Below are 27,362 nucleotides of genomic sequence, written 5' to 3' on the forward strand. Positions count from 1 at the left end.
AATGAATTATTCCTGCAAAAACTTAAGAATGTATTATCCATATGAAAAGCTATCAAATTTATAAAATACTATGAAAAAACATTCTAAAAAGCAACATCTTCTAATCAAGATTTCACATTAACAAATTTTCCAAATAATAGGAAAAAATAAAGCACATACTAGGGCACAAAGACATAGTCAGTGCTTTTAAATAAGGTGTCCTAATTTATTGGCTGCCTAGATAAAGTCTCACTATCAGTGCAACGTAGATATCACCTCAGCAAGTAAATACAGTTTTATTATGAGCAAAATATCATTTTGACAGGCACTGTTGTAACATTAATAATTCCAAGAGATTATGCTCACAGCACTGAAACTCAGGGCTTGCTGGAATAAGTTAAGATAATAATAATCAAGAATATGTTTGTGACTACATAATAAGATTATTCAGCTTTTCTCTTTAAGGTATCGGCCAAAAATATGTACATTCCAAGGGCTGTAAGCATGGCACTGGTGGTGGGGCATCACCTCCTGGCCCTGCCCAAACCAGCCAGGTGGGGACGTGTCCCTGAGCAGACCAGGTGCTGTAACAGCAACACCCACTGTGGGGCTGAGGTGGGGAACAAAGGGTGGTCAGTCATCCCCTGACAGCCTTGGAACATTCCCTGCCTCAGCTGGAGCCCAAGTAGAACAGCACCATTGTTGCCGAAGTTTTGGAAACAATTTTCAAATATTTTGGAAACTCCAGTAGTTGCCAGCGTGGGTTATGGCCAGGGTGGAAACCAACTGATGACTAAAGCAAATCACCTTGTGACCCTGCACACAACAGTCCTAAGTGAGGCCTTCTGAGCTCTTCTGAGCTCTCCTTCTCTGTGGGTCACATCTCTGAGCTTGGGAATCCTCAAGTTTGTGATACTCAAAAGACCATCACAGTGAGACCTGAGCTGATACACACACACATGCACCCAGACTCCTCGAGGTACAACCCCTGAGCTGATACACACACACACACACACACATGCACCCAGACTCCTCGAGGTACAACCCCTGTGCTGGTACACACACACACACACACACACACACATGCACCCAGACTCCTCAAGGTACAACCCCTGTGCTGGTACACACACACACACACACACACACACACACATGCACCCAGAGTCCTCAAGGTACAACCCCTGTGCTAATACACACACACACACACCTGCACACAGACTCCTCAAGGTACAACCCCTGTGCTGGTACACACACACACACACACCTGCACCCAGACTCCTCAAGGTACAACCCCTGTGCTGGTACACACACACACACACACCTGCACCCAGACTCCTCAAGGTACAACCCCTGTGCTGGTACACACATACACACACATGCACCCAGACTCCTCAAGGTACAACCCCTGTGCTGGTACACACACACACACACACATGCACCCAGACTCCTCAAGGTACAACCCCTGTGCTGGTACACACACACACACACACACACACATGCACCCAGACTCCTTGAGGTACAACCCCTGGGCTGATACACACACACACACACACATGCACACAGACTCCTCGAGGTGCAACCCCTGCCTGGTGAGAAACACTCAGCCATTTGCCATGAGTATTTCCCTGAAGCTGAGGGGAATTTTTGATAAGCACCTTTACACTCACAGACAGACATGCATATATCTCCACCTGTGTGCATGTGAAATTATTATGGTGTGAATGTTGTTATCATGGAACTGTAATTAAGACACGGTTATATTTATAAAAATTCCCATTGAATTACTTAATAAATGTTAAATTACTCAGTGATGAATTTCTGTTAAACCCTTTTGCACACCTTATTTTTTGTGTCCATACCCTTTGTGCCCCTACCCTTTTTCATCCTCAGTCTCCATGCAATCTATTCTAAATTGTTACTAATGTAATTTCCCTATGAATGCTTCATCCTTGCAGTAAGAGAATGAACCTTGTCACTGAACTCTGTTAAGTCACACTTCCATAAGTTCATATTAAGCTCATACCTGCTTTTTACCAATATCCCTGATGGTGATGCTTTAAGCAGCCTTACCCCTCATTTGCAACAATACTGCATGAAATGCAGCATGCATTTTATAAAAATTACCTTCAAGCCATCCACTTGCTGTGTTTATGGCAAAGTAGTATCATGTCATAAAATAATAAATAACGTATCTAGAGTAATTAAATATAAGTAAATAAATTAAGTAATTAAATATAAGTAAATTAAATATAAGTAAATAAATATTCCTTCCACATGCTGACCCAGAGAGAGATTACCCTCCCTATATGAGTGTATAATGGCTCAGGATAATAAAAGGGATTATTGATACCCTAAGAAACATATTTTAAATTAATTACTGTACCCATCCCTGCTAGTTCTCTGTCAGGTTTTCCAAATCTCGTCTTACAAACAGTTAAAGCAAGATGAAGATTCATCTTCTGTTCATTCACACATGTGCATAACAAATTCCCTACTCTTACACAGAGACAAATAGTGCATATAATAAAATTTTATCTAATGAAGTAAATATCATCTCTTTCACTGAACTCACATGAAAAAATGCCAGTGGTCCTGATATATATGGCATTTTCATTCCCAGCAGATACTTCACTTGCGAAGTCACGACGTGGCTAGCTGCTCCTGTTGTCATGGCACTTATGACAGGTTCTGTTAACAAGAAAGTGGCACTGCCCAACTGCAGCATGAACATCACTACCTAAAAGGCAAAGGCAGGAGGATCAGCAACTTCTTGGTGATAGGAAAATGAGTCAGAGTCCTTTTAATAAGTTATAAGATAAATGAGCTAAAGATACAAAGCAAAAGTCCTTTGGAAGACAAATCAATCTGAAAATGGAGCCCACTGAAGTTCTGTGGGTTTACGTGCACTATTTTACTCACTAGTTTACCAGACTCTAATACTAGTTTAGTAATAAAAACAGACTCAGAGAAACTCTAAATATTCTCTCCTGCTCAAATATGTAAGCACAATAAACACCATAAAAATATCAACTCAACACTACAAGTACCGCAACTCAAAAAGTGAGGCTGGTTCTGAGACTTGTTCCACTGCTATGCAGCCTAAATGGGCCCAGAGCCATATCTTGGTCCAGCTTACTGATTACCATAATGTCACTATCAGTATTCTCAAAATTAGTAATTTCAACAGATATCAAATTTATGAGGTGCTATAGAGACTCTTGTGGTGAGACCCCTAATCCAGAAATTTAAACTACAGCAGGATCTGCAGCTATTTTAGGTATTGTGTTCAACTGTTTTCTCCCCTTATCCTGTGCTTCGAACATTCTTTCCCTCCAAAGTATGAGATTTGATAACTCTTAATTCTTTGAACGAAGTTGCTACATGACTACAGCTGCTACTGTGGTTTACACAACATTTCATGCTTTTCTGATCCACATTAAGTTACATTGACATTATCTCCCCTCACAATGAGTTTTGGAGTTTCTAACTTCTGCGGTCTTTTGCATTTGCTGCTCTTCTCCCTGAAAAGTTGCATGCTCTTGGCACAGAGTTGTTTGTTACAACACTTTCTAAGAGGTTCATTTTGTGTTTACCATACTAAATATCAAATATATCACAGTCTCCCTTGCTTTTTTGGGTTTTTTTTTTGTTGTTGTTGTTTTTTTGTTTTTTTGGGGTTTTTTTTGTTGTTGTTGTTTGGGTTTTTGAGGGTTTTTTTGTTTGTTTGTTTGGGTTTTTTTTTCTGAAGCTAAAACTGTTATTTTCAGATGTTATCTTTCTTTATGCCTGAGCACCCTTCATGTTCTCACCATAAAACTCACCTGTATGCAGAGAGCTTTGGGCATAGTACCACAAAAGAAACAAAAATATCAAAATAAGTGGCTTTTAATTAACCACAAACCTCTAGTGAGCAATATCCTCTTCCATTTGAGAGATTAAATCTGAGATTTTTCTTCTACTTCCTACTAATAGCATGTAAATTGCTCTTTACTATGAGCAATTGGAACATTGATTGCCATTCAAGATTGGACTCCAATAATGATAATTGCTGTGTACCCTCAATGAGTAGTAATTTAGTTAGTAAGGCCTAAAACTGATAATTACTAATTTCAGATATTTTGTTTAGCTGTTTGTTCTAACAGTGTGTCTACTACAATATTTAAAGCATTGTTCACAGTAGCAAAGTTCAATAAGAATTCAATTCTCCCTTCCCTTGGGAATTTTTGTTTGTTTTCCAAAATTGGTTTCTATTGTCTGAATGTGAAATTTCTAACTGTGTAATAGCTTAGTTTCCAAGAAATTGGATGTTTATTTAGCTATGGAATCAAAACCACAGAGACAATTCTGTATACTACATAATATCACAGAGAAGTACTAGTTACTATTAGCATTTCAGAGAAAGTTATTATTGTGATCTACAGCAAAATGATTGCTGAGCTTAGAAATTTTAGCATCACTCTCAGATCTACTTTGGTTTTTTACTTTTTTTTTTGTTTAATCTTCAGCATTTTAAGAGGATGCTTCACAGGTACTAACTAAAAGAACACATTTCAAACACAGTTTTTATTGATTGCATGGAACCGTGGTCTATGTAAAATACATGCAAACCATGGGTGTGGTTTCAGTTAGACAATTTCTGTAGCCACTCAACTGAACAAGCAACACTTGGTGCCCTTTCCTTCCTGCAGAAAGCAGCTCAGGACTTCCAGAGACAAAGGCAGTACTTCATGAGCATGAACATCCTACTCTTTATTTATATGATAGCTAAATAAATATGATGGGCACCCATACATCTTCCATGGAGAGGATCTAAAAATGATGCAACCAGAACAGGAAACATTCTGGGTGGAGGGTGTAATTTTAGCACAAACTGATATGGGAACTTCATGTTGTCCCTGCAACATGAGTAATGGACAGAAACTGCTTGGATCGTGAGGAGGAAAAGGTTTTGAAACAAGCCTCCCAAATCTATTTGCATGTGAATTTTCCTGACAGTTAAATTATTATTAGCATTTACACAGGCCCAGATTGACTCTACAATTAACCCTCCATGCTGGGCAAGAGCCATTTAAGCTTGGCTGCCACTGCATTTTGAACAAACACCATTTGAAACTTAGCTAAGCTGACAGCACTCAATTACATTATATTGCATTATGTCATAAAACCTTTCACCCAGTAACACTGACCAAAGTGTAGAAAGTTCAATATTCTTAAAGAAATGTCTAACAATCTGCTGTATTCTGGCTATTGGTTGTGATGCTCATTTTTGCAGGTCTTCCACTTTATTTTCTGGTATATTTTATGGTTTCTTTTTGTCTCTGATGCAGACAAACTACAGAGAAAAGTGCCACTAAAGTGCTGGAACAACAACAACAAGCAAATTTTTTTTTCCTTTTATTATTTATCATAATACTGAGATTTTCTTTACCTGTAAAAGAAAAAAAAATTAATATATTTTAGAATTGTATCTAGAATTTTTAATTTTTAAGAACTTTGCTCCTAGAGGATAAATGCAGATTTCAGGGAAGGAATATATACAATATAAAAGTGGTTTGAAAGGCACTTGGCTATTGCTTATTTGCATGGCACTTCCAGTACATAATACCATGTAAAAAAGTTCATTAAGAAGTAAGTTTCTTGAGATGAATTTTGCTTTCACAAGGTATAAATTCTTGAATAAATTCATATAAATAAAATCAAGACCTTTCAGAGAAAAGAAAAAGCAATATAAGATAAAGTGAGGGAAAGTAGCCTTGAGTTAATGCACAGTAAAGGAGAAAAGATCACAGAAAAAAAGGTATACAATGAAGTGATCAGACAGAAGTGGGGGAAGGTGTGATTCCCAAAAAAAAAATTGGAAAAAATAATTAAATTTCAAAATGGAAGAAAGACGATACAAAGGGACTTTTTTGCAGCTGTCTTTACTGCTCCATAATTTTACTCTGACAAGTGGAAGAGAATGGAAATTTAGCCAGGAGAAGAAAAATAAGCAATTGCAAAAAGCAAAGCCCTCCATGTTCATTATTCAGAACCTTTGGTTCTTGTCCACTTTCAATACTTTCTTCCCATGACAACATGCTCAGTCTGTTATTATTATTATTAGAATTCCATTCAACATGTAGTCAATTTAACTCCATGGCCAGTAAAAATTTTTGTCACTTAACAGCTCTTTGAAATCACTAATGTCGAACTTTCAGTCCCCAGAAATTGGAAGACTGACATCGTGTTGCCTGCTGCACACATTCAGCTTTGGAGAGTGAATTTTAAACCCTTCAACACTCCACTGTTCTGGAAGGGGTTTTCCAGTGTTAGAGCAGACAAAGTGGTGGGGCCCTTTCTGATCATTTGCTGCATGGGCTAGGTAGATGAGGCCAGACATGGGAGCATCTCTTGGAGCGCACTGTGAGCCTCTCATTTAGTACATTATATTGGTTATCTCCCAGTCCAAGGGAGCAAAAGTGAAGACTTCTATGGACCCTCTGGAGACAGCAGTCAGACACAGTTCAGCTCAGCTGAGTTGCCAATTTAAAATCTCCATGGCCTGTTTCAATAGACATCTGACTGGTAAACCACCAGCTTTTGGTTCTTTGAGCTGCAGCTCCTATGTTCGTCCTGGGTGTCTTGAGAGTGTCTGGTAGCTTCTCATGGTGTGCACAGTGAACTTTCCTCCTTCCAGGACCTGAAAAAGTCTTTTCTATGGTCTTTCTGTACTAACACATAGTATGCTCTACCATAATTGTGAGAATCAGAACTCCCTTTTGAAAACTTGTAGTTTTCAAAATACAGAGTAAGAGCCTGCAATAAGGTATTTCCACTATAAAAGAAAAATAAACTTTTTCCCTTGATTATCATTGTATAATAGACTCATGTTTTTACCTCATGCAGAGCTATGGGTAACAGAATACTGCAGCATCATTTTTCTTACATGGTAATAGAGATTTGGACAAGAATATTGCCTTTAAAAAATGCCCCTCTTATTCAAATGTACTCCTTTTTTATTAAGCAAATTGATAATAGACTGTGTAAATTTGTTCTCCTGAAAACCAGAAATATTTTTATATCCAACACTGTATATCAGCAACTAATTACATGTTAGTTTTTAAAATACTGTAGATGAAAAACTTGCTCATAAAAAATGTTACAAGACTGGAATGCAATAAGCAGATATTTCTCCTCTAGAGAAGAATAGCCCAACTGAAGTCTATAACACTGTGGTCTTAAGAGAATTCAGGTTTTTCCTAGGATATTTTTTCCTCAGTTTGATCTGCAAGGAGCTTTCCTCTATTTATTCAGCAAATCTTAATCTTGAATTTCATTTTAGTATGCTGAGATTATTTTAGAGGCACATATATTTATGCAAGCATTCTTGCACATATATTAATAGGGAAAAAATCTTACCCAAAAACTCTTTTGAGGATTTTTTTAAAGTTATAAAGGCAGCATCCAATTTTAATTACAAAATTACTCCATATATGTCTGCTATGTTCCATCATTTTCTCTCCCCATCAATACCTCCAAGATATTTGATATCAGGGAAGATTTCTATTAGGTTGATTTGTTTTCCACACCCTGTTTATTTTTATAGAGTAGCAGCTACACAAACATAAAAAAAATTCATATGTCTTCCATTCTGCTTTTTAAAATGAAGTAATGAATGCATTATATTAAATGGGTTTGGTAATTGCAGTTTTTATTTTATGTTTACTTATTTTCTATTTTAATACTATTTTAACTTCATCAGAATGCCTCTTAATATAATTAAATATTCTTTCTCTTTTATGAACTCTTCCTCAAACATTAGATTTCAGAAGTCGCTCAGGACTCTGCAATTTATTACTTGGAGAAAAACTTAAGCAGCTAAGCCCCTAATTTGAATTGTGAAAATCTCTACCTATCCTTGTCTTATGATAAGAAAATAGTGCTAATTTATTTAATGTCTAGATGACACTGAAATTCACAGAGCCTACTCAGAATTTGCCTCACACACAAATGCACAGCTGTGGTCTGCAATAAACACAAGCTAGCCAACAGCAGTTCATCTCAAAAACAGCTCCCCCCATGCCCCACCTTCCCTCCATTACTCACTATTTTTTATGTTTTCTCTCTTATTTTAACATTATTTGCTGATTGGAGTACTTAGCCAGGCTACTGGAAAAATAGCATCAAATTGCTTTTTAGGCCAAGGGTGCACAGCTCTTTACCTACTCTTTCCAAGAAGGAAACAGCTGTTTTGGCAAGGACTTTTCATCCTTTGTCTGGAAGATGCCCAAGGTAGGGATTAGTCACAGCATCTGTTGTTTTTGTGCAATTAGTGGCTGATTAGAGAACTGCATTTTGACTGTTTTTCAGAAAAATTAAAGTCTTATTTTAGATAACATAAGTCTTATTTAGATAACATAACCCAGGTCTGCTCCCTTCCCAGAGCAGCACCATCCCAGATATCAAGTACACAGAAAATCCAACCTTTTGTATTGCAGGATGTCTTCAATGAAAAGCTGCTGCCTCAAAATGCATCATACTATTCATCTTGTCCCAGAACACACATTAATTTCAGGCCACGAGTTAATTTCTAATCTAATCTGATAAATAGAAGAAGGTGGCTGATTCAGCTACCCATTAAGAGCAAGATGTGCCCTGTCAGCTTATCTGGGGTTTGCAGCAACTGTTAGTTGGGAGACTAGAATCTTGATGAGAGACATAGATTCCCACACTTAACAGCACCTGGGAAGATGCCAAAGTTTAATCTCAGCCTTGATCAGGACTTTCACCTGCATATTGCAATATTAGCAGCTTCAAGGTACTTCTTTAGGAAATAAGTGTTTTACTCTGGCCTCCAACCCAGTGCTGGGCTGCACATTGGAACAGCACATGCAGGCACAGCCAGGCACAATCTGCATCAGCTCTGCTGTCTGTGCTGTCTGTAGGCTGTCCCTCATGCTCCTACCCCAGTTCATAATCCAATAAAAGAATTCTCATCATAAGCCAATTAAAGAATTATAAGAACACAACAGAAATAACAATGCTTCTTGATATTTCCTACTGACTAACATGAGTACACGCCCCAGGTCCTGCCAAGCACACAGGCCACTGAAGATCTCATTCTGGGCCCCTTTGCTCATCCTCTGCATGGGAGAGGGATCCAAAGCACCAGGTGGAGGGGTCTGGGTTTGTTTCAGGAGCCCAGCTACCTAGGAGGGGTTGCAATGTCACATGCTGGAACATTACTTCTATTTTAATATTTACAAGGAAAGAGGGAAGCCTTCATTGAAAACCTAAGCAACTGGCAATGGATGAAGAAACCTGGCCCCTTTAGCCAGAATAGGAAAAAAAGAAGAAATTTAAAAGACCTCTGATCATTTAAATAAACTTTAGAGAATCATTTGAAGACATCTGTTTTACTATTTCACTTTAATGATGGGTGTGTGAACTCTAAAGAGAATTTAAAACTTTCCCTACTGTTTTTAATTATTGGATATTGTATTGCTTTTCAAGCCAAAGGCAACAGAAAGCCTCAGGAATATGCCAGTGCTTACCAGGAGCTGATTCATGTTTGTTTTCTGAAGAAGGAAAAGGGACACCAACTGCAAGTGAGTATTATAGTAAAGCTGACTGAAGGTGGTTTTGCTTCATATTGTAAAACACTGAGAGAATGTATACAGATAATTACTACATCTCAACAAAGGAATAGCAAATTCTTAAAGTGCACTAATTTCATCATTTGTGACCATTGAAACAGATGTTTTCATTAGTTTTTCTCAGAGAAGTATAAAAACTATTATAAATGTCATAGCTTTAAAAAAGGCAGTACATCAGCAGCGTACAGAAAATGGGATCACCACCAACCTGAATAATTCCACCTAGAAATGAAACTGCTGCTGCAACTCCAATCCTCTGCATTTCAAATTCTGACAAAATTCCTGAATTATTGTTTGCTGTGAAATTAGTTCTGACTGAAGGAACAAGACGCTCAACTGCATTGGCAGATATTAAGGAAGTTAAAGCAAAAGTTCCTGTAAAAAAAGCCACACATTAGTCATCAATAATTGTATATCTGTCTGTACTCATCACTCATGGTCTCTTTTTCAAAATGGCCATTATAAGTAAAAGTGGCATTTTTTACATTCCTGTCATCATAAGAACAATTTTAAGGTAATTTTTCCATGTAACACACATTTCTTCCCATAAAATACCATTTATACAGGCAAATTAAATGAAAATCCTTTTTTTAGCACATTTGTTAAGACAGGTTTACAAAAGACATTCAAATACAACAATTTTAAATTAATTCAGGTTATTTCAAGTTATCAGAAATGCTTTTAACTCACCCTGGATGTGATCAAGCAGCTATTTATCTGAGAATCCCAAGTGTTCACCATTCAAATGTCTAGGGCAATTAATTCTCACTACACATATAGTACCTAGCCCATTAAATAGTACCTAGCACTCTAATATATAGAGGAAAATTATGAGAAAAACATTTATTTGCTGAAAGAGATAAAGCCCATTTAATGACACAAACATAAATGAGGATGACAATTCAGCATTAAAAGACACAAACATGCAGATCTATTAGAGCACAGGAGTATCTTGCTATGTCAGAACAATGGCCCATCTTGCCCAGTACTCTGCCTCCAGCTGTGATAGTCAGATGTGTTACCTGGGGAAAGCACACAAGCCTGGCCCATTTTCTCTGGGCCATTGCTCTTTTTGCCAGCATCCATAGCTGTTGTGTTAGTGAAGTACTTCCTTAGCTGGCTTTTTTTAAATTTTGTTTGTGGACTAGCATTCATTGATTTGTCAAAGGTTTGTCTGAACCTGCCTGTAATGTCTCCTTTTGCAATGTTGTCTGAGAGCAGGTTGCAGAAGTTCAGTATCTGCTGTACTGTTTTCTTTAATCTATACTTTAAAAGTCTTCTAAAACAATTTCTCTCTGAACTCACCCTTTTTCTACTGCTGCAGGACCTGGTGTACACAGTCCTGCCCTCACCTCGGCCTTCAGAGAGTAAAGCTCACAGCATGAATTCCTCAGGAACCCACCAGGGATTCCACCACCCCGAAAAGTGACCATGAGGTCCAGCCTTTTGCTCCATATCTTTCAACCTGCTAATAATTAATAAAAGGACTTTTCTTCTATCACAAGGACAACTTAATTTCTTTAGTAACCTTTGGTGCGGAGCCTTATCAGTAGCTGTTTGACCATTCTGATATCTTATATTCAAAGTATATCCCTTCTCCATGCACTTGTTGACATTCAGACAGTAGTCTAGAAGGTAGTGAGGTATGATTTTCCTTTACAGAAGTCACATTAAAGCCTCTCCAATAGGGTCTGATTATACATAGCTTTTTTTGCCCCATACCTGGAAGTGTTCAAGGCCAGGTTGGATGGGACTCTGAGCAACTTGATCTAGTGGAAGATGTCCCTGACCATGGCAGAGGGGTTGGAACTAGAAGACCTTTAAGATTCATTCCAAACCTGGCCATTCTATTGTTGTAAGTTGTTTGCATAAAATTAAATTTGAAAACAGTTTACATGAAATTTTATCCTAAATCAAAGATGTGTATATGTTGTTTATGACAGATAAAACTGTCTCAGAGAATGGTTCAAAATCAATTATGTTAACAAAAGTCAAGAAAAGCTGTATGTGTTTGTTGCTCAGGTGAGAAATCTCTTCAAGTAGATCAGCCTTTTCAAAGAAGAGGCATTTCAAGTGAATAAAAGTTAACTGAACAGGGCCATTGATGGATTTCCCATTTCATACTAACATGACTGCCTTCACTAACAAAGAACACTTTTACAGCCTGTGTACATATGGAGAGCATCACAGATCTTACAGAAAATTCTGGTAAGTGAAGAGGTTGTCTCCAAAGTCCATAAGGAATTATGGAGCAGCTGAGGCAGGCAGTGTGGCTCCTATACACTCACCACAATGCCTTAACCCAGGCTGGGGGAACAAGTGCATGAGACCTTTCTTCTGAAAAGATCAACAATATATGTCACTCAAATTTATTACTTAAAAAAATTCCATATGTGCAAGAAAACTCTTTTGTTGCCTTTTTTTTTTTGATTGAGATTAAATTTTGAAATAGAATTATGAATGGAATGTGGAATTTCCACACCAAGGACCATGCAGAAATTTGCAGACATTAACTCAGCAAGGCATTCTCTGAACACTATTCCCTCCCAAGGATAAAACATCAGACTTAACAGCATACTTACCTATTTTATCAACTGTTTTCATTACTAGAATTTATGGCAGCCAGGAGCTTACCCATCTTTCCTACACATAATAGATTCTTGTCTTCCTAATAATCATACACCAACAAACTTCTGACAATACATTTCTAATTTTTTTTTGCTTTGAAACAGCTTTTTAATATAGGCTAAAGTTTTAATCTATCTGTATTCAGGAGTAAAATTTATTTTCCAGATTCTAAATTTCCACCTTTTCTTGGAATGCTTCCCTTTTAACATGAGTTGAATACAGTCATTACAACATTAGGATACTAACACATCTACAGATCCTTTTTGGACATCAAAAGGCTCAAATACTCTCTGTACATCTAGGGAAAACAAACTTTCAACTTTCCTTTTTCTCTAAGCCAATTTACAGCTGTTCAGAATTGTATTTTTAAATAATGCAACCGAGTACTTTTGATCAAAAAGGGTGCTCAAAATGTGTTGCTAACTTCTTATGCATACATGTGTGCAAACAGACTCTGCGAAGTTCATTTTGAGTGCAATTACCCAGAACCATCCTTTGTCCTTTCAGGAGATTTTCTCCTCTTCAAGGAAGAGATACCCCTCCCTGCTTAAATCTTCTGACAGCCCTAGGGGCTGCTTCCCTTCACCCAGCCATGCTGGGTGTGGCTGCTGGGCCCATCTCACCCTTCTTGCAAACTTCAGGGGCCATCAAGTGCCCACTTCTGCACAGTAAAGGGTTTGTGGTTCAATCTAATGAGTATTATTTCCAGCTGCCCTCTATAATTTTGATTTCTTTGGGCTCAGAAACAGAGCATTCATGAACCTATTAGGTGCACAAAGCCATTCAAATCTTCAGCTGATGAGGCTCTGCTGAGGGTAAGCAAGTAACTCATAACTACCAGCAGAGTAGCCAGGCAGCATCTTTCACTGTCTGCCCAACTGCTCTGCAAGAGGTAAGAGTCCTTATTGGGAGAGTCTCTAGCTTTAATACAATAGCAGGTAATGGGCTCAGAAGGTCATTTTTGTTTTTCTTTTCCTGAGAAATGCAGGATTTGTGTTTTAGACAGGTGAGAAGTAATGTGTCTTTTCTGTAGTTTAAGAGGCAGTCAAACTTTTTCATTTCCATTTACATACATCTTGTTGGCAGAGCCCTGTGTTAAACTCTTAGCCTGAAGCAGATTTCTAAAGCAAACTTAAAATACGAAGCTCTTACTAAATTACATTTACAAAGGAAGTGTTAGTGCAATATTAAATTATAATGGCAGGAGTAACTCCAGTATATTCTTAATGAGGCTCTTTAAAGTACTTAAACTGACAAAAAACAGTTGTAAAGAGAAGCACAAAAACATCTTGTTTCTGTTTAATGATAGATATTTGTCCTTTCATTGACCTTTAAACAAAAATAAATTTCAATATGCGGTTCTTTATTTTTGAAAATTACTTTAGCAGACAGACACTTACCTGTTGCAACATGACGTCCCATTCCAAATATGGCATAAATAATGACAGGGAAAAAAGATCCATATAAACCAAAAACTGGATGGACTGAAGACAAAATAGCAAAGGCCAGCCCTATAGAAAATTAAAGATAATTACTTCACTGTATGACGATAAAACTGTTCTGCTTGCTTTGTTGTTTTTTATTTTTATGAGGAAATGTCTACAATTTTATTAAGAGCAGGAAAAACTCACCTTCCTTTATTAAAACCTAGAGTGCATGTGAAGTACTGTACAATAAGGGTCAGAAATAACTATGGAAGGTTTTTCATTTCATCATCCAAATCCACATATCCTACCATGTTTCCAAGTTGTCTCCATTAGTGGTTCCAAGCCTCTTTTAATAGCCAGGCCTCACAGGAGGAGGCAGCAATGTCTTACCCCCACCCTCACAAACGTGGGTTTGAAACTGCCAGGCGGTCTCCAGGCAGTGGGATGGTTATTTCTTACAAATATTTCAAAACCTGTAATTTTGGTTTGGATAGAGCCCCTTCAGTCTGCTTTCTTCTAATTTCTTAAACAAAAAACTATTCCAAAGTTCATCTTCTTTAGGTGCCTGGGGTTTATAAGCCTCTAGACATTAACATCTTCCATCATGAAAATCTGTCAGTTCAAAAACAGAAAGTATTTGACTTTCACGTTGAGATGGAGAACGAACAGAATTGGTTCAGGTTTAACTTATAGACTTACTAATTACTTTCATTGCTTAGCTACAGAGGACAGCATCCATCCTTTTCTTAGAAAGTCTTGGACAGGAACTCATCTTTCAACAGAAACATTCCTGTAAAACAGCAGATTTGGTTGCTTTTCAACTTGAGATACCTAAGACAGCAAATCAGACTGCACTGGCTTCTTGCAAGTGGTCAGAAGGAGACTCCCCAGACTTCCTCCAGATCAGCAGGCTCCACAACCATTTCACAGCTCTTACTTCTGGTAACCAAGAGCAGGAGCACTTGGCTTGCACAGTTGCTCCATAAATTTTGGTGAATACCTCATCATGCAGTCTGGAAGAAAGGACTGGCCTGTGTAACACACAAGATGCCTTTCTCAAGTCCACCTTCAACCTGAGTGCACTCACCAGCCTAGGGCAGAGGTGCCTGCACTGGGAGAATGAGCACCTGTGGTCTGTGACAGAGGAGATTCAGATCTGTGCAATGGAGTTGCCTTCTGTGTACATGTGAAATCCCCAAAGAAAACTAAACCTGTAGGATTCATTCTTCTCACTGAGCTTTCCTAACTGCTCCAGAAAGCATTATTTGCCTGAAATGTTGGTGTTATGAGGCTTTGATAATATGGAGAGTGCCAAAGAGTGTCTTTGTTTATGGATTTTAAGAGGCAATTCTGAACATTTTTATTCAAAATCTTCTTACATTTTCGAGTCTGTAACAAAGCACACGTGGCAGTAGGGGGGAGGCAAGAAAATACAAAAAGGTCAGAAGTGTCAAGTTCTCAGAGAAGCAGTTCATCTGTTCTTAGAAAAACCTCACAGTGAAGATTTTGCTGAGGTGAACCCTACATGGATCATTTTCATCCACATTGTGCTCAGCAAAGTAGCACTATCAATTATGACTTGGAGAACAGATATTTTTAAATCTGTTTAGTTTTAAATTTCTTTTAAACAGAAATGGACTTGGTTGCTCTTCAGCCTTATAATGAGTGCATCTACTGAGTCACTTCTGTATTTTTCTCTTAGCACAGCATAATCCAGAAAGCTCTTTGAAATTGTAGTGTACTGTCCATGTTCACATGATCAATAGAGGTAAAAGAAGATTCTGAACCAAGAGCAACACAGAAGGGTGTGCCTGAGGAGAATAAAAACAGCATAGGAGAGAACTATGTACCCAATCCAGATAAAATTGAGCATGGAGGAGAGGGGGGAAATAGAGAATAGGAGAAAGACATTTTTAAATCTTGTTTAACACTGGAAAGCTCCTCCATTTTAACCATTTTGAACATGAACAAAACCAAACAGAAAGAGAAAATTTGGAATTAATTTACTAGTTGAATACTATTCACACACATATTCCAGACTTGCAACAAAGCATTATGCTAGGCTAATTATTTGACTATCCAAAAAGTGAAGGAATCAGAAAAATCAGTATAATTTCGGTCTCATTTTAATTATAACAACATAATTGAAATGGAGTGACCTGTCTGTGTGCTTCCCAAGCACAAGGGAATACACAAGGTTCCGTACTTAATGTTGAGCCAGATATGTACTTCAGAAGATTTTTGGGAAGAGCCTTTTGATCCTGGTTATAGTTATAAATCCAGATTATCTGCTGCTGATAAATATCACTTGTTTACAGGCAGATAATCTGAGCTTAAATTTGGCCCTTGTTTTTCTCCATTTCATGCCTGGACTTTTCACATTTTGTATTAATTTCTAGAAGCAGTATGTCATTCTTTTTCATGGTGAGGTTGTGGCAATTAGGCCAGAGCTAAAACTACCAGCCTTTGACTTGAGTCCTGGCTCTGTTTGTTGGGTTTTTACTCCCATTACTGAAGCATGTGTAGCACTTACTGAAGTATGTAAGAGCAGAGGGGCATTATAAAATAGAATCAGTAAAAACTTCAGGTTTTCTTATTAGGCATAAAATGCTCTAAAGGTTAAAATACTTTTCAAGATGTAATCAGTAGTTTATTTACGCTTATTTAATTAATTTTCATATTAAACTTCACTGCAATGCATTCTGTTTGCGCAAGAACTTTCCTGTCAAAAGACAGGAAACATTATTTTCTTTTTTTTCATTCCATAGAGTAATACTTAAAGAAAATAGATCATAAAGTAAGGATCTCCCATAATCTTCACTGGTAATATGGAGAAACCCCCATGGCAGTGACATTAAGCTTTTCATATAAGAATATAAATTCCATGAAAAGAAATGCAAACAAATATTGAACAGTAAGTTTAGATACAGTACATTAATATTGTTTGTTTTAACTACCTCCTTATCATAAGATAACATTGTGGGACACACTTTCACTGAAAACCATGACCTGTGATTAGCACCAGGTGCTTTCCAGTCCTCTGGCACATCAGGCTGAAAAGCAAGAAATGTTGAACACTCAGTGTCATTGCAAGCAACGGCAAAATAACAAACTTGATACAAAGAGAAACAAGGCCATCTCCGGCCGCAGGAGAAAGGTCTCAGCTTGAGTTGGAAGTTTCTGCTAATTAGATTAGTGCCAAAGCTACAGCAATAAAAAAATATTTTCCATAGGAAGAGCTATGAATCACCAGAGAATAGTCAACTAGTTAACAGTTCTCTGCATCTGGAAATATGTTCATGATACATACATCTGTTCTCAGGAAAACTCTACCACATCTTTTGGACATACTAGGTGCAAACCAGAAATTAAATTAAGAAGCAGGAAAAGTATTAAGCCTATAATAAATTTGAGGAGTAACAACATTAGTATCATTTAATATTTACTGTAAAAAGCTATATACATTTTAAAAGTTTTTCTGATAGAGTGTATATTCAAATAACTTTCTGTAATTGTAACCTTTTATGCTTAAGTCTGTCTATTCTAAGATGGTCAGACCCCAGGTTTATGAAACCCTAAATGACACTAATTCATCTTATCCCACTCAAAAATGCTATCTGCAGTTGTGGGCACTCTCTAATGCTTCAGAAAAATAGATTTTCTCCATTTCTTCTCCCTCTTCTCAAAAAGCTCTATTATGTAGTAAGAAGGGTATTTTCTGAGGATGCCCTAAAATGTAGAATTGACACATATTTAATCAGTCTTCTATCAATACTTCCTGGAGAACTAACAAATCAAACTAACCAATGACTCATATCCCAGGATTTAATTTCTAACTCCAGGATAGCTAACTTCTATTGAAGAAAAAACAAGAAATTTTTTTTCCACCACAGGAAAACAATTAATATTATATTTCAGAAAAGTTTTCCTACACAAACCTGCAAGTTCTGGAGGGTTCTTTAACAATGGCTTTGTAAAAGCTCTTAACACAAAATGATCTTTTGGAAATAGTATCATTAACCTCCAAAAACTGTGCAGCTCAGTATCACTTCTCTCAATGCACATTTGCTGGGGCTGCACAAGTGGATTGTACCTTCTGTCTCACTTATTTGGTGACAAAGTACCAAGAGCTTAAAATCATTCCTTGGTTCTTCTGTCATTCAAAGCCTGAGGCAAATGAAGAATGTAAAGACAAAATAGAAGGACAGGCCCTCAAAAATGAGCCATAAATCTTTCAGAGACCACACAATGTTGATTTGGCAACCTCCCTCTGTTTTTGAAGGATCCTTCAGTGCAGGTCCTTCCCATGCAGCTGTCTCCTTCAGCCTGGTGAGAGTTAAGCACTTCAGCTGTGTTAGCCATAGTACCCAAACTCCCAGTGTTTCACAGATTCTGAAACGCAGCTCTCCCAACGTACCATCTGACAAGCACATCAAAGGTGGATTTGAGAAAACACTGTGCTATTCTGCCACTTTACAGATCTCCAGATCTGTATTTGTACATTTGTATCTTAATGTTCAAAAGGAAAATATGCAAGCATTATGGTACAAGAAATAAGGGGATGGCACGACCAGCTTATGATTTCACTGTTCAAGACAGCTTGACCCTTCTATATATAATAGATACATACAAAACAGAGCATTAAAAAACTCCTAGTGTTTTCTTTTCTTTCAATAGAGCTCCTCAAAAAAAAGCTATCAGCTACTGTCTCAGACAGACAATCTGAGATGAAATGTTAAGATCCCTTTAGGATAAATTCAGCACTATATCTGAACACCACAAAGATTTTATAAACTGCTTCACAGGGAGTCCTATTATCCACTAGCCAGCTGTAATACTGGAAGAATTCGGCCACCTCCAGAAAAAAGGATTTTGAACATGGATTATAGGTAAAAATCTCTGTATTTCAGTAAGAATAAGCAGAGAATGAAGCCTTCAGAAGTTTCTGGCAAGCAGGTAACTATGAGGTGATCTTCTGAGAAGCATCAATGCTGTGGGGAAACAAAAGCCTGTCATGAGTGATTTCAGGCCTTAATCCAGATGAGCTGGACTTGCTGAAATCCATGAAAAGGGCATCCATTTTGGGAAACCAATGCCCAAGGATCTGAACACGAACAGTTTTCTGATCTGGAAGATTATGTATGGTGTCATTCCTTCCTTCAAGGATCAATGTTTCCTGGGTTGCTCAGTCTCTGTCCATGGTGCTCAGGCACCCCAGAGCCCAGGGATCCACCCAGCTCATGTGGGCACGCAGTGTGTGCATACCGGAGTGCATCTGGACAGGAGGCCCCAGGGGAGTCAGAGGGCATCCAGAAGCTGAATTCACATTTCTAGCAGCATTTCTAGCACATTTCTGTTAGACAGGTCTGCACCAGCACATGTGTAACTTGGAAGAATTTTTATAGACATTAGAAAGAAAATATTGCACGCACAGCAGCCTAAGTGCCTTGCTGCTCCACTGGAGAGTTGTAAAGTGTGAAACATTGTCCCACATTTTCTCACTAACATGTTAAATTTCATATTCTGCTTACATCATTATTCTTTGCATGAGAGAACTATAACAGAGTTCAACTGGACACTCTTCCAGAAATCATGAACTACATGGATTCTCCAATGCATTCTGTAGGAGGTTTTTCTGGCTCTGTTTCCAAATGTGCCTATTCTATTTCATCAACACGTGTTATTTGTAAGCCAGATGTATATTTACAAGGCAGCTTTACCCCTTAATAAAATTATTAGCTCCAGTTAGTGAGCTTAGAGTATATTTATGCCTACATTTATGATCAGAACCTGAAATAAACCCCTGGCAACTATCACTCTTGAGAAGACACAGCTGGGGTTCCTCCATGAAAAGCTAAGGAAAAAAATTATATAAGTTCCTGGCATCATGCCTTCCAAAACACTGGGCACCAGTTCTGGAATGCAGGAAGGCAGTATAGTTAATTTTTTTTAATGTCAGGATCTCCAGCCAGTGTTAAGGAATTAGTTGTTCAGCAATAAATCCAGCTCCAGATTAAATTAAGTTTAATTAAAACATACAAACCACACCAAGACTCAGTGAGTTATTATTGGGCTTGAAGAATGAAAAAGAAAAGAAGTTGGCAGAAATAACAATACTGATTTCATCAGATGCCATCTACATATTTAACTTTTAGAGGAAATATGTCGCAAGGGCCCTCCACCCTCCAAAAAAACAGCCCACCAAAATCCACTTGAGCCAAAGCATTTCTTGTTCATGATAGATCACAGGAAAGGCAGCAAATGTATAATATTATATATAAATTCTACATTAATCATATCCCTGTACTAGCTGCCTACAAAAAAATGTATTTTTTTAAAACTACAAACACTAGCATCATTGCAATCTGGCAAGTTTGAAAGTCCAAATCTTATACCCTCATGCTTCCAGTGGGCAGCTACTGAGTACATGCAATATAATATACATAAAAATATTTATTTCAAAAGAAACAGAAAAATGTTTATGATTCCACAACTTAGCAAGCAAAGACTGAATCAGAAATAGAGTGACAGTGTTTTCATTTTGAAACTCCCACACATTTGTCTTAACTTTTTCATATACATACAGAAGTTCCAAAGTTCTCTTTTTTTTCTTTTTTCTTTTTTTTTTTTTTTTTTTTTTGGGAAAAAAAAAAAGTAGCAGCTCAGAGATCATAAAAATGAAAGGGAGCATAAAATTGTCAAGACCTTCTCTTGTGATCTGCTCCCCCTTATGACAGCCAAACACAATTGTTTGAATTTAGCACATCCATGAATGGGATTATGTGATAAGGAGATCCATCTTCTGAACCCAATAATTAAATACAATATTTTTAGAACTACTCCCAGTTTTAAATCTAAACAGATTCAAGTTACTTTATTTTCATTTCTCTATGTGCTGCAACTGTCTTTTAATTTGAATGCCTTTCCTGATAAAGAAAAAACCTTCTCATGTTTTAATTAACCTGAGCCATTTTTCTCCCAAATATAATCTCTGTTTTTCTACTCCTTCTCCTAGCCTTTTCTTCTACTGAGATCATCATCTATGAACAGAGGCAACCAAAATGAAACACTGTATTTGTGATAATGGAACAACAGACAGCACTGCCAGTGGTCATCAGATTCTTTGCACCTCCCAATTCATGCAGCAGACTTTTTTTTCCCTGGCTAATAGGCTAATTATTTTCCAACACACCATTAAAACCAACTTTAACTGAGAGCAGCAGCAGATTTGTCTTTAGAACCCATACATAAATCTGACGTAAAACCCATCATCTGTCCTACAGCCTTGCTTCAGAATTGCATAGCAGAATCCATCATTCTGGTGTCCTTTATTGCTCTATATGGACATGTATTTTCATTATTATTATTATTACTAAAGAGAAATACAACACCATGGGTTGCGTCTGGTCCAGTCCCTCATCTGCAGTACAGACTTGTAACTGGGGTACAACACTATACTCACTATCAACATAGAATATAATTCCAAAATCGACAGCATCATCTAGGGTACATGTAACCAGATCCACAATGCCACTTACCTCATTTTTCAGAATCCTGAGATGGCAATTACCTATCTCAGCCTTCAGTCTGGATGTGTTTCATTTTCTCTGTTTGATATCAGTTATATATCCACGTGCTTCACCATTTCCCTCATGGAAAAGTCATCATTCTTCAGGAAACTGAGTCAAAGTTCTAATTTTGCACTGAGGCTTCCATTCAGACCAAATACTTCAGTAGAAAGTACCATGCCTTTGTTTTGCACTTATTTTTTTAAAGGCTGTAAAAGCACTTGTAGGTTTAAGGTTTTTTGGAGGGGTTTAACTCAGTTGCACTGTTAGACATGCGTTTCAGTAGCAAACTACTGAAACCTGAATTCTTTGCACCATAAACTCTCAGTGTAGTATTGCACAAGTAATTTCTCTATTTTGAGCAAAAGCATTTTTGTGTGTCTAATTTCCCTACCTATAAACTTTTCTATTACTGGTAAGTGTAAAGAGCTCTAAATTGTTATAAAGAAAAGTGTAGGGTATAAGTATTATCATCACCCAGAAAATTGCCAAAAAAAAAGAATTTAAATCATATGTTTGTGTAAGAAGGAGACAGTCTGGTCATTAATAGCTTGAAGATGAGGTTTATAATATCAAAACCTCAAGAGAGATCTTGGAAGAAGCCTGAGAGAAGGGTTGACATAGTCTGAAGTTAGGTACCTACATTAGTAATTTACATCCAGAAAGAGTAAAACAACTTCAGGTGTTATGCAGAGCACTTAAGTTTCACAGCATTTCATTACCAAAATACTTCAGACACATTTGTGTCCCCTACCTGTATAGAGAACATAAATAAGTTACATACACTAAAATATATATTCAAAAAATAAAGTATATATTCAAGCAGACTAACTTGGGTAGTAATTCCTCTGGCATTTAACTCATCTGCATGACCAAGGGTCTCTTTTATAAACTTTTTCAGATAAACTTGGTTTTAATTCTGTTGCATTCAGGGACATTCAGGGAAGCTTACTGATGGGTCATGGTACATGGTTTCTATATGCCAGTCTTTGTGAGCAGTGTGCACAATTCTGCCCAGGAAAAAACAAACAGCAAAACAAGCAAAAAACAAACCCTAAATCCCACATTCCAAATAGCAAAATACTGAGGAATGACTACCAAAAAATATACAATGCAAAATTTAAATCCTGAGTAAAAAGCTGGTTTTTTGAAAAGACAAGACTGAAAGAAGAAGAATAGCCAAGTGGATTATCAGTAGATGGATCAAGAGCTTGGTAATGAATAAATAATATCAGGAAAGATCACCTATGAAAGGCCATGAAAGTAAAGATGAATAATTTTCTTGGTGCAATAAAAGTTACCACTGGGTAAATAAGCTAAGCAGATGCATTCTGAAGAGCTATGATGGGACTATAGCACATGTTCAGAAGGCTACAGAAAAAACATGATGACAGTTTAGTGAGATTTAGCTACATGGAAAGACTGCATCATAATGCATCTTAATTTTATCATGTAAAGAAACCAAGAAAAATCAGACCCAGGCTGATAGAAGTATTCTTCTTCTATGAGCATGGGTATGAGTCACACAAAGAACCCACAAATAATTCTATTGTGACAAGTCAATGGGTGAATTACAGAAAAGAAAGAAAGAAAACAGTAAGACCCTGCCTTTAACCATGAACTGTTAAACATGAACTCTTTATCTGTTTATTACCCACAATGACATGAATATAATGGTTAAGACACCTAAACTTTGATGTCTGCCTCATCAGTGTCTACACTTGAGCCCTTCCCTGTTACACTCAGAGGAAACTTATTAATATAATTAATCAACCTTAACAAAGCAGATGGTTAGATTTAGTCAGATGAATCACGCCTGTGGTGGGTTGATTCTAGCCAGCGGTTAAGTACCCATCCAGCCACTCACTCCTCCTCAAAGGATGCAGAAGAGAATCAGAAAAGCACAAGTGAGAAAACTTGTCAGTCAAGATTGACAACTTAATAAGTGAATGAAAGAAAAGAATACAAGTGATGTAAATGCAGTCATTCACCACCTCTCACAAGCATAGAGTCACAGAATAAACTAAGTTGGAAGGGATCTATAAAGATCATCAAGTCCAACTCCTGGCCCTGCCCAGAGCACCCCAAGAGTCACACTGTGTGCCAGAGAGCATTGTCCAAATGCTTATTGAACTCTGACAGGCTGGTGCTGTGACCAGTTCCCTGGGGAGCCTGCTCCTGTGCCCAGCAACCCTCTGGCCGAAGAACTTTTTCTGATATGCACCCTAAACCCCTCCTGACTCAGTTTCCTCAAGTCCTGTCCCTGGTCACCAGAGAGAATAGATCAGTGCCTGCCTTTCCACCTCCTCTCAAAGCATATTGAGGTTTTCCCTCAGTCTCCTCTTCTGCAGGCTGAACAAACTAAGTGACCTCTGCTGCTCCTCATCTGGCTCCCCCTCAAGGCCCTTAATCATCCTCTTTACCCTCCTTTGGATGCTCTCTAATAACCTAATGTTCATTAACTCCCATCAACTAAGTCTTCATTGACCAGTGAAGGACACAGAAGCAGCTTGCTGAGAACTGCTTACCTGCACAGCAGACCTTTGTTTTATTAGCATGATTTCAGTTTGGAAAGAAAAAAGGTTAGGCACTTATGAGACATCTACATGGATCTAGCAGTTGAATTTGTTTGCAAGGATGAGGGATACAAAATTAAATGGAAAGACTCTTCAGAGAATGACTGTTGATGGGGTATTAATAAGTTTTAAAGGGAAAGGGAAGAGGACAATGAATGTTAATCCAACAAGAAAGTTAGGGATTTATTATGTTAATTTAAAGACATATTGCTCTGGTCTATCAATAACAGAGTTTTGAGAAGTTTTGGAGACAAATTATGTAGTGATTACCACAACATAAAAGCTCAAATTTCTTAACTTCCTATTACGGTGTATAGCAAACTTCAAGACTGCATCATGATGTTCATTTTAGATTTAAAGATTATTTTTTCAACCTTAGGTATCAAAGTAAGAATAAAGATTCTTTGTCAGCATTATTAAATTATACTTGGAACTAATATTAAATAGCTGGAACTGATGAAGCCTGATTTCTTTTACTAGTTTTGACTTGTGGCTGGCTGACTTTGCTGTCTGAGACTGTGCAAGTCCAGCTGGACCTTTGTGCCAATTGGTGTATTTGAAAAGGCTTTTTTTTGTTAGAACTTGTAGGGTCTTTTCCTATGTGATATTTTCATAAAATTTTTAGAAACATAATTATCTTTGACATTTCTTTCTCCATATTCTGTAGAAGTAGATAAAGGACTCTAAAACTAGGGGATACATACAGAGAAAATACAAGTATTGTCTCATAAGGTAAAGATCCCTAAATTTTGGGACTTCTGAATTTATTTCTTATTTTTAGCAGACAATGAAACAACTACAGGAACATTTTCAGAATGACTGCTTGGTTTCAACAATGACTCTTTCATCACAAATGCCCAGCAGTACATTATGATAATCCCATGCCTTCACTTTCCATCTTGTTACACCCCTCAGTCTCCTTTTCCCCAGCCGAGTTTTGTTGCTTTCACTACAGCACAGTAAGGACAGTGACTTTCATCTTTTCTTCCTTACAATACAAAGGGAAATCAGCAATTTTATCTAAAATTTAGATTAGAAGTGGGAACACAAACACATTACACGAGATCAGAGCAGTTGCCAACCTGAATAGTCTGAATATGATCAATACCAGATGAGTAAGAAATCCCACAGAAGGAAATTATGAAAAACACAGCTCATTTGCAAGGCCTTTCTTAATTATTCTCAAGCTATTGGACTGCTCTCCACCCTGGAGTTTGCAGTTTTCATCACTCAGAAAACTGCTGTATATGAATACAACTGTACATTTTTCCAAATATTTCCATTACTCAGGTTTATTTCCTTATACTTGGATTTGCCTAAACCTGTTGCTGAGGTTGACACTATGCTCAACAAATCAATTATCACCAATTACCTTTTTTTCCTACTATTTTTAGAATTTCTGGCTTGCATTGCATTACAAAATTTCTTGGTTTATCTTGAGGGTGGAAGAAAACAGTCACAATACGACCTCCCAATATTTGGGTTTTTTTGGCTTTGTGCTATATAACAAATGGAACTTCTTTTCATCCATGTGAAAATATTAGGATAGTGCTGGTAACTGGAATGCTTACAACACTAGTAAAAGAGCTTATATTTGCATTCAAATTAAAGCACCACAAACATGATGAAATGCTTTTGTCTCTAATTCTCTTCCCATTTCATCCCCTAAAATCATTCCAAAATCTTGAGAAGCAGCAAGCAGAGAAAGAAAAAACAGATTGGGAGTTTCTAAGTATTTCTTTTTGAACAGCATAAAATAAGGATAAAATTGTTTCTAGAGTACTTATAAAGAAACCAGAAAACACAAACCTGTATTTTCTGTCTTCACAGATTTATCTGTGACAGTAAACAACTTCTTGGTACAAGAGTCAAACATTAAAATCCTGGCTAAAACTACCAGCACTGCAGAAATGCTGTTTAACATAGCATTTTTGATGAATTTCAACATACTGTTATTAGCAGCATTTTAATTACAATTGTTGTACACATACCAGTGAAATTAGATACATTGCAGAGTTACAGTATTAAGGTTCCCAAAGTTAAATCATGCCAATGCAGATGTTCCTAATTACTTTAAAAGCACAAATACTTATACAAATCAGTTGTTTCAAGTTGCAGCATAATTCAATTAAAGGAGTATTTAACAACATGAATGATAGTTAGGCACACTTAATATGGAAGACTGTTAGAAAACAATAGATGTCATTCACATGAAGGAAGGAGTTAAAGTCCATCTGAGATAAGAAGCTGTGATTTGTCTGAGACAAATATAAGAGATTATCATAAGAAGGTGACACTATCAAAGACACATCAAAAACTGACAAAAGCATTTATTTCCTCACAGCAATCACTTTACTAAGCAAGAAGACTGGCACTTAAAGTTTCTGCAGCTCATTGTGCAGGGTTTGGGAAGCTTTTCCTTTTTTCTGCCTTTTTTTCTCTCTCTCTTTTTTTTTTTAGCTGTAAAATGGAGTCTAGCTCCACCCCTGCTTTGTATTGCTGCTTGAAAAGAGGTGTGGTAGGTAATGTAATACAGCATTAAATCAGCACACAAGCTATGGATGCCACAGATCCTCTCCCCAGATAATGTCTCTGGCAGGAACACTCTTTAGGCACAGAAAGTTGTGACCTCTTCCTGCTGTGTTTTGGAATTTTACAGGTAATAGTATCATGCATGTGTTTATCCCACAACAGCATATTTTATAGTGCAATTATCATCGAGTTATATTTTGTTTTCCATGTGAAATAGAGAAAAAAGATGGTCATTTAACTGATAAAACATTGTATATAATATATATCCTGTATGAATGGAGTTACTGCTCTCTCACCTTCCATATTCAATGTTTGAAAAAATGTCGAAGGATAAATAGTAAAGTTCCACAGAAATTAACTCAAGTATCACAATGGGTTTCTTTCCACATTTACACATCCACCCTATAAATGAGTTAAGACTATATATTATTCCTTGTATTTTTATTTGGATTCAATCAACATTAGATATGACCAGACAAACTTAAAATATTAATTTGAAATGAGTTAACTGTACCTTGAGTCACCTGTTGGATGGCTAGCATCATCCCAGAAACAGTATCAGGAACCAAATTTTCCTTCCAGTTGTAGACAGGCGCCCATGTCAAGATAGGCAGCCTTCTCATACACCAGGCTTTGATATCTTCAAAGCGAACAGCCTGGATCTTCCTCCAGACTGTACTTCTCTTCCTTTTTGCCCCTGTCATCATTCCTACCCCACAAAAGCAGTGCCTCTGTCAGAAGAGTGCACTGTTGAGGAATCACCCTGATCTCTGTCAGTGTCCAGTTTTCTTCTGAGATTTTTCAGTTCCAAACTACAAAGAAAAAAAAATGAACAGAAGCACTTAAGATTTCTGCAGCTGTTCTGTAACTATACTCAATGAAAACACTTTTAAGTGCTTCAATCATATAAACAGCTACATTAAATGCAAGAACTGTCTACAGCAAAGATCCCATTTTCTCCTGTTTGCAAAAATTTGGTCTAGTCTCACGTTAGTTTGTGATTCTTTCCAGTAACTT

General features: G+C 37.3%; 1 protein-coding gene across 1 annotated transcript in view; it reads right to left on the reverse strand.

The window, feature by feature from the left end:
* Positions 1-27,052, reverse strand: part of SLC26A7 (solute carrier family 26 member 7) — a 68,693-nt gene extending 41,641 nt beyond the window's left edge. Inside the window, 4 exon segments of the mRNA XM_036379161.2 lie at positions 2,552-2,716; positions 9,823-9,989; positions 13,643-13,753; positions 26,860-27,052. Coding sequence (XP_036235054.2) covers positions 2,552-2,716; positions 9,823-9,989; positions 13,643-13,753; positions 26,860-27,052 — 636 coding nt within the window.
* Positions 27,053-27,362: the final 310 nt, after the last annotated feature.

This window comes from Molothrus ater, chromosome 1 (genome assembly GCF_012460135.2).
Source record: "Molothrus ater isolate BHLD 08-10-18 breed brown headed cowbird chromosome 1, BPBGC_Mater_1.1, whole genome shotgun sequence".
NCBI classification, from domain to species: domain Eukaryota; kingdom Metazoa; phylum Chordata; class Aves; order Passeriformes; family Icteridae; genus Molothrus; species Molothrus ater.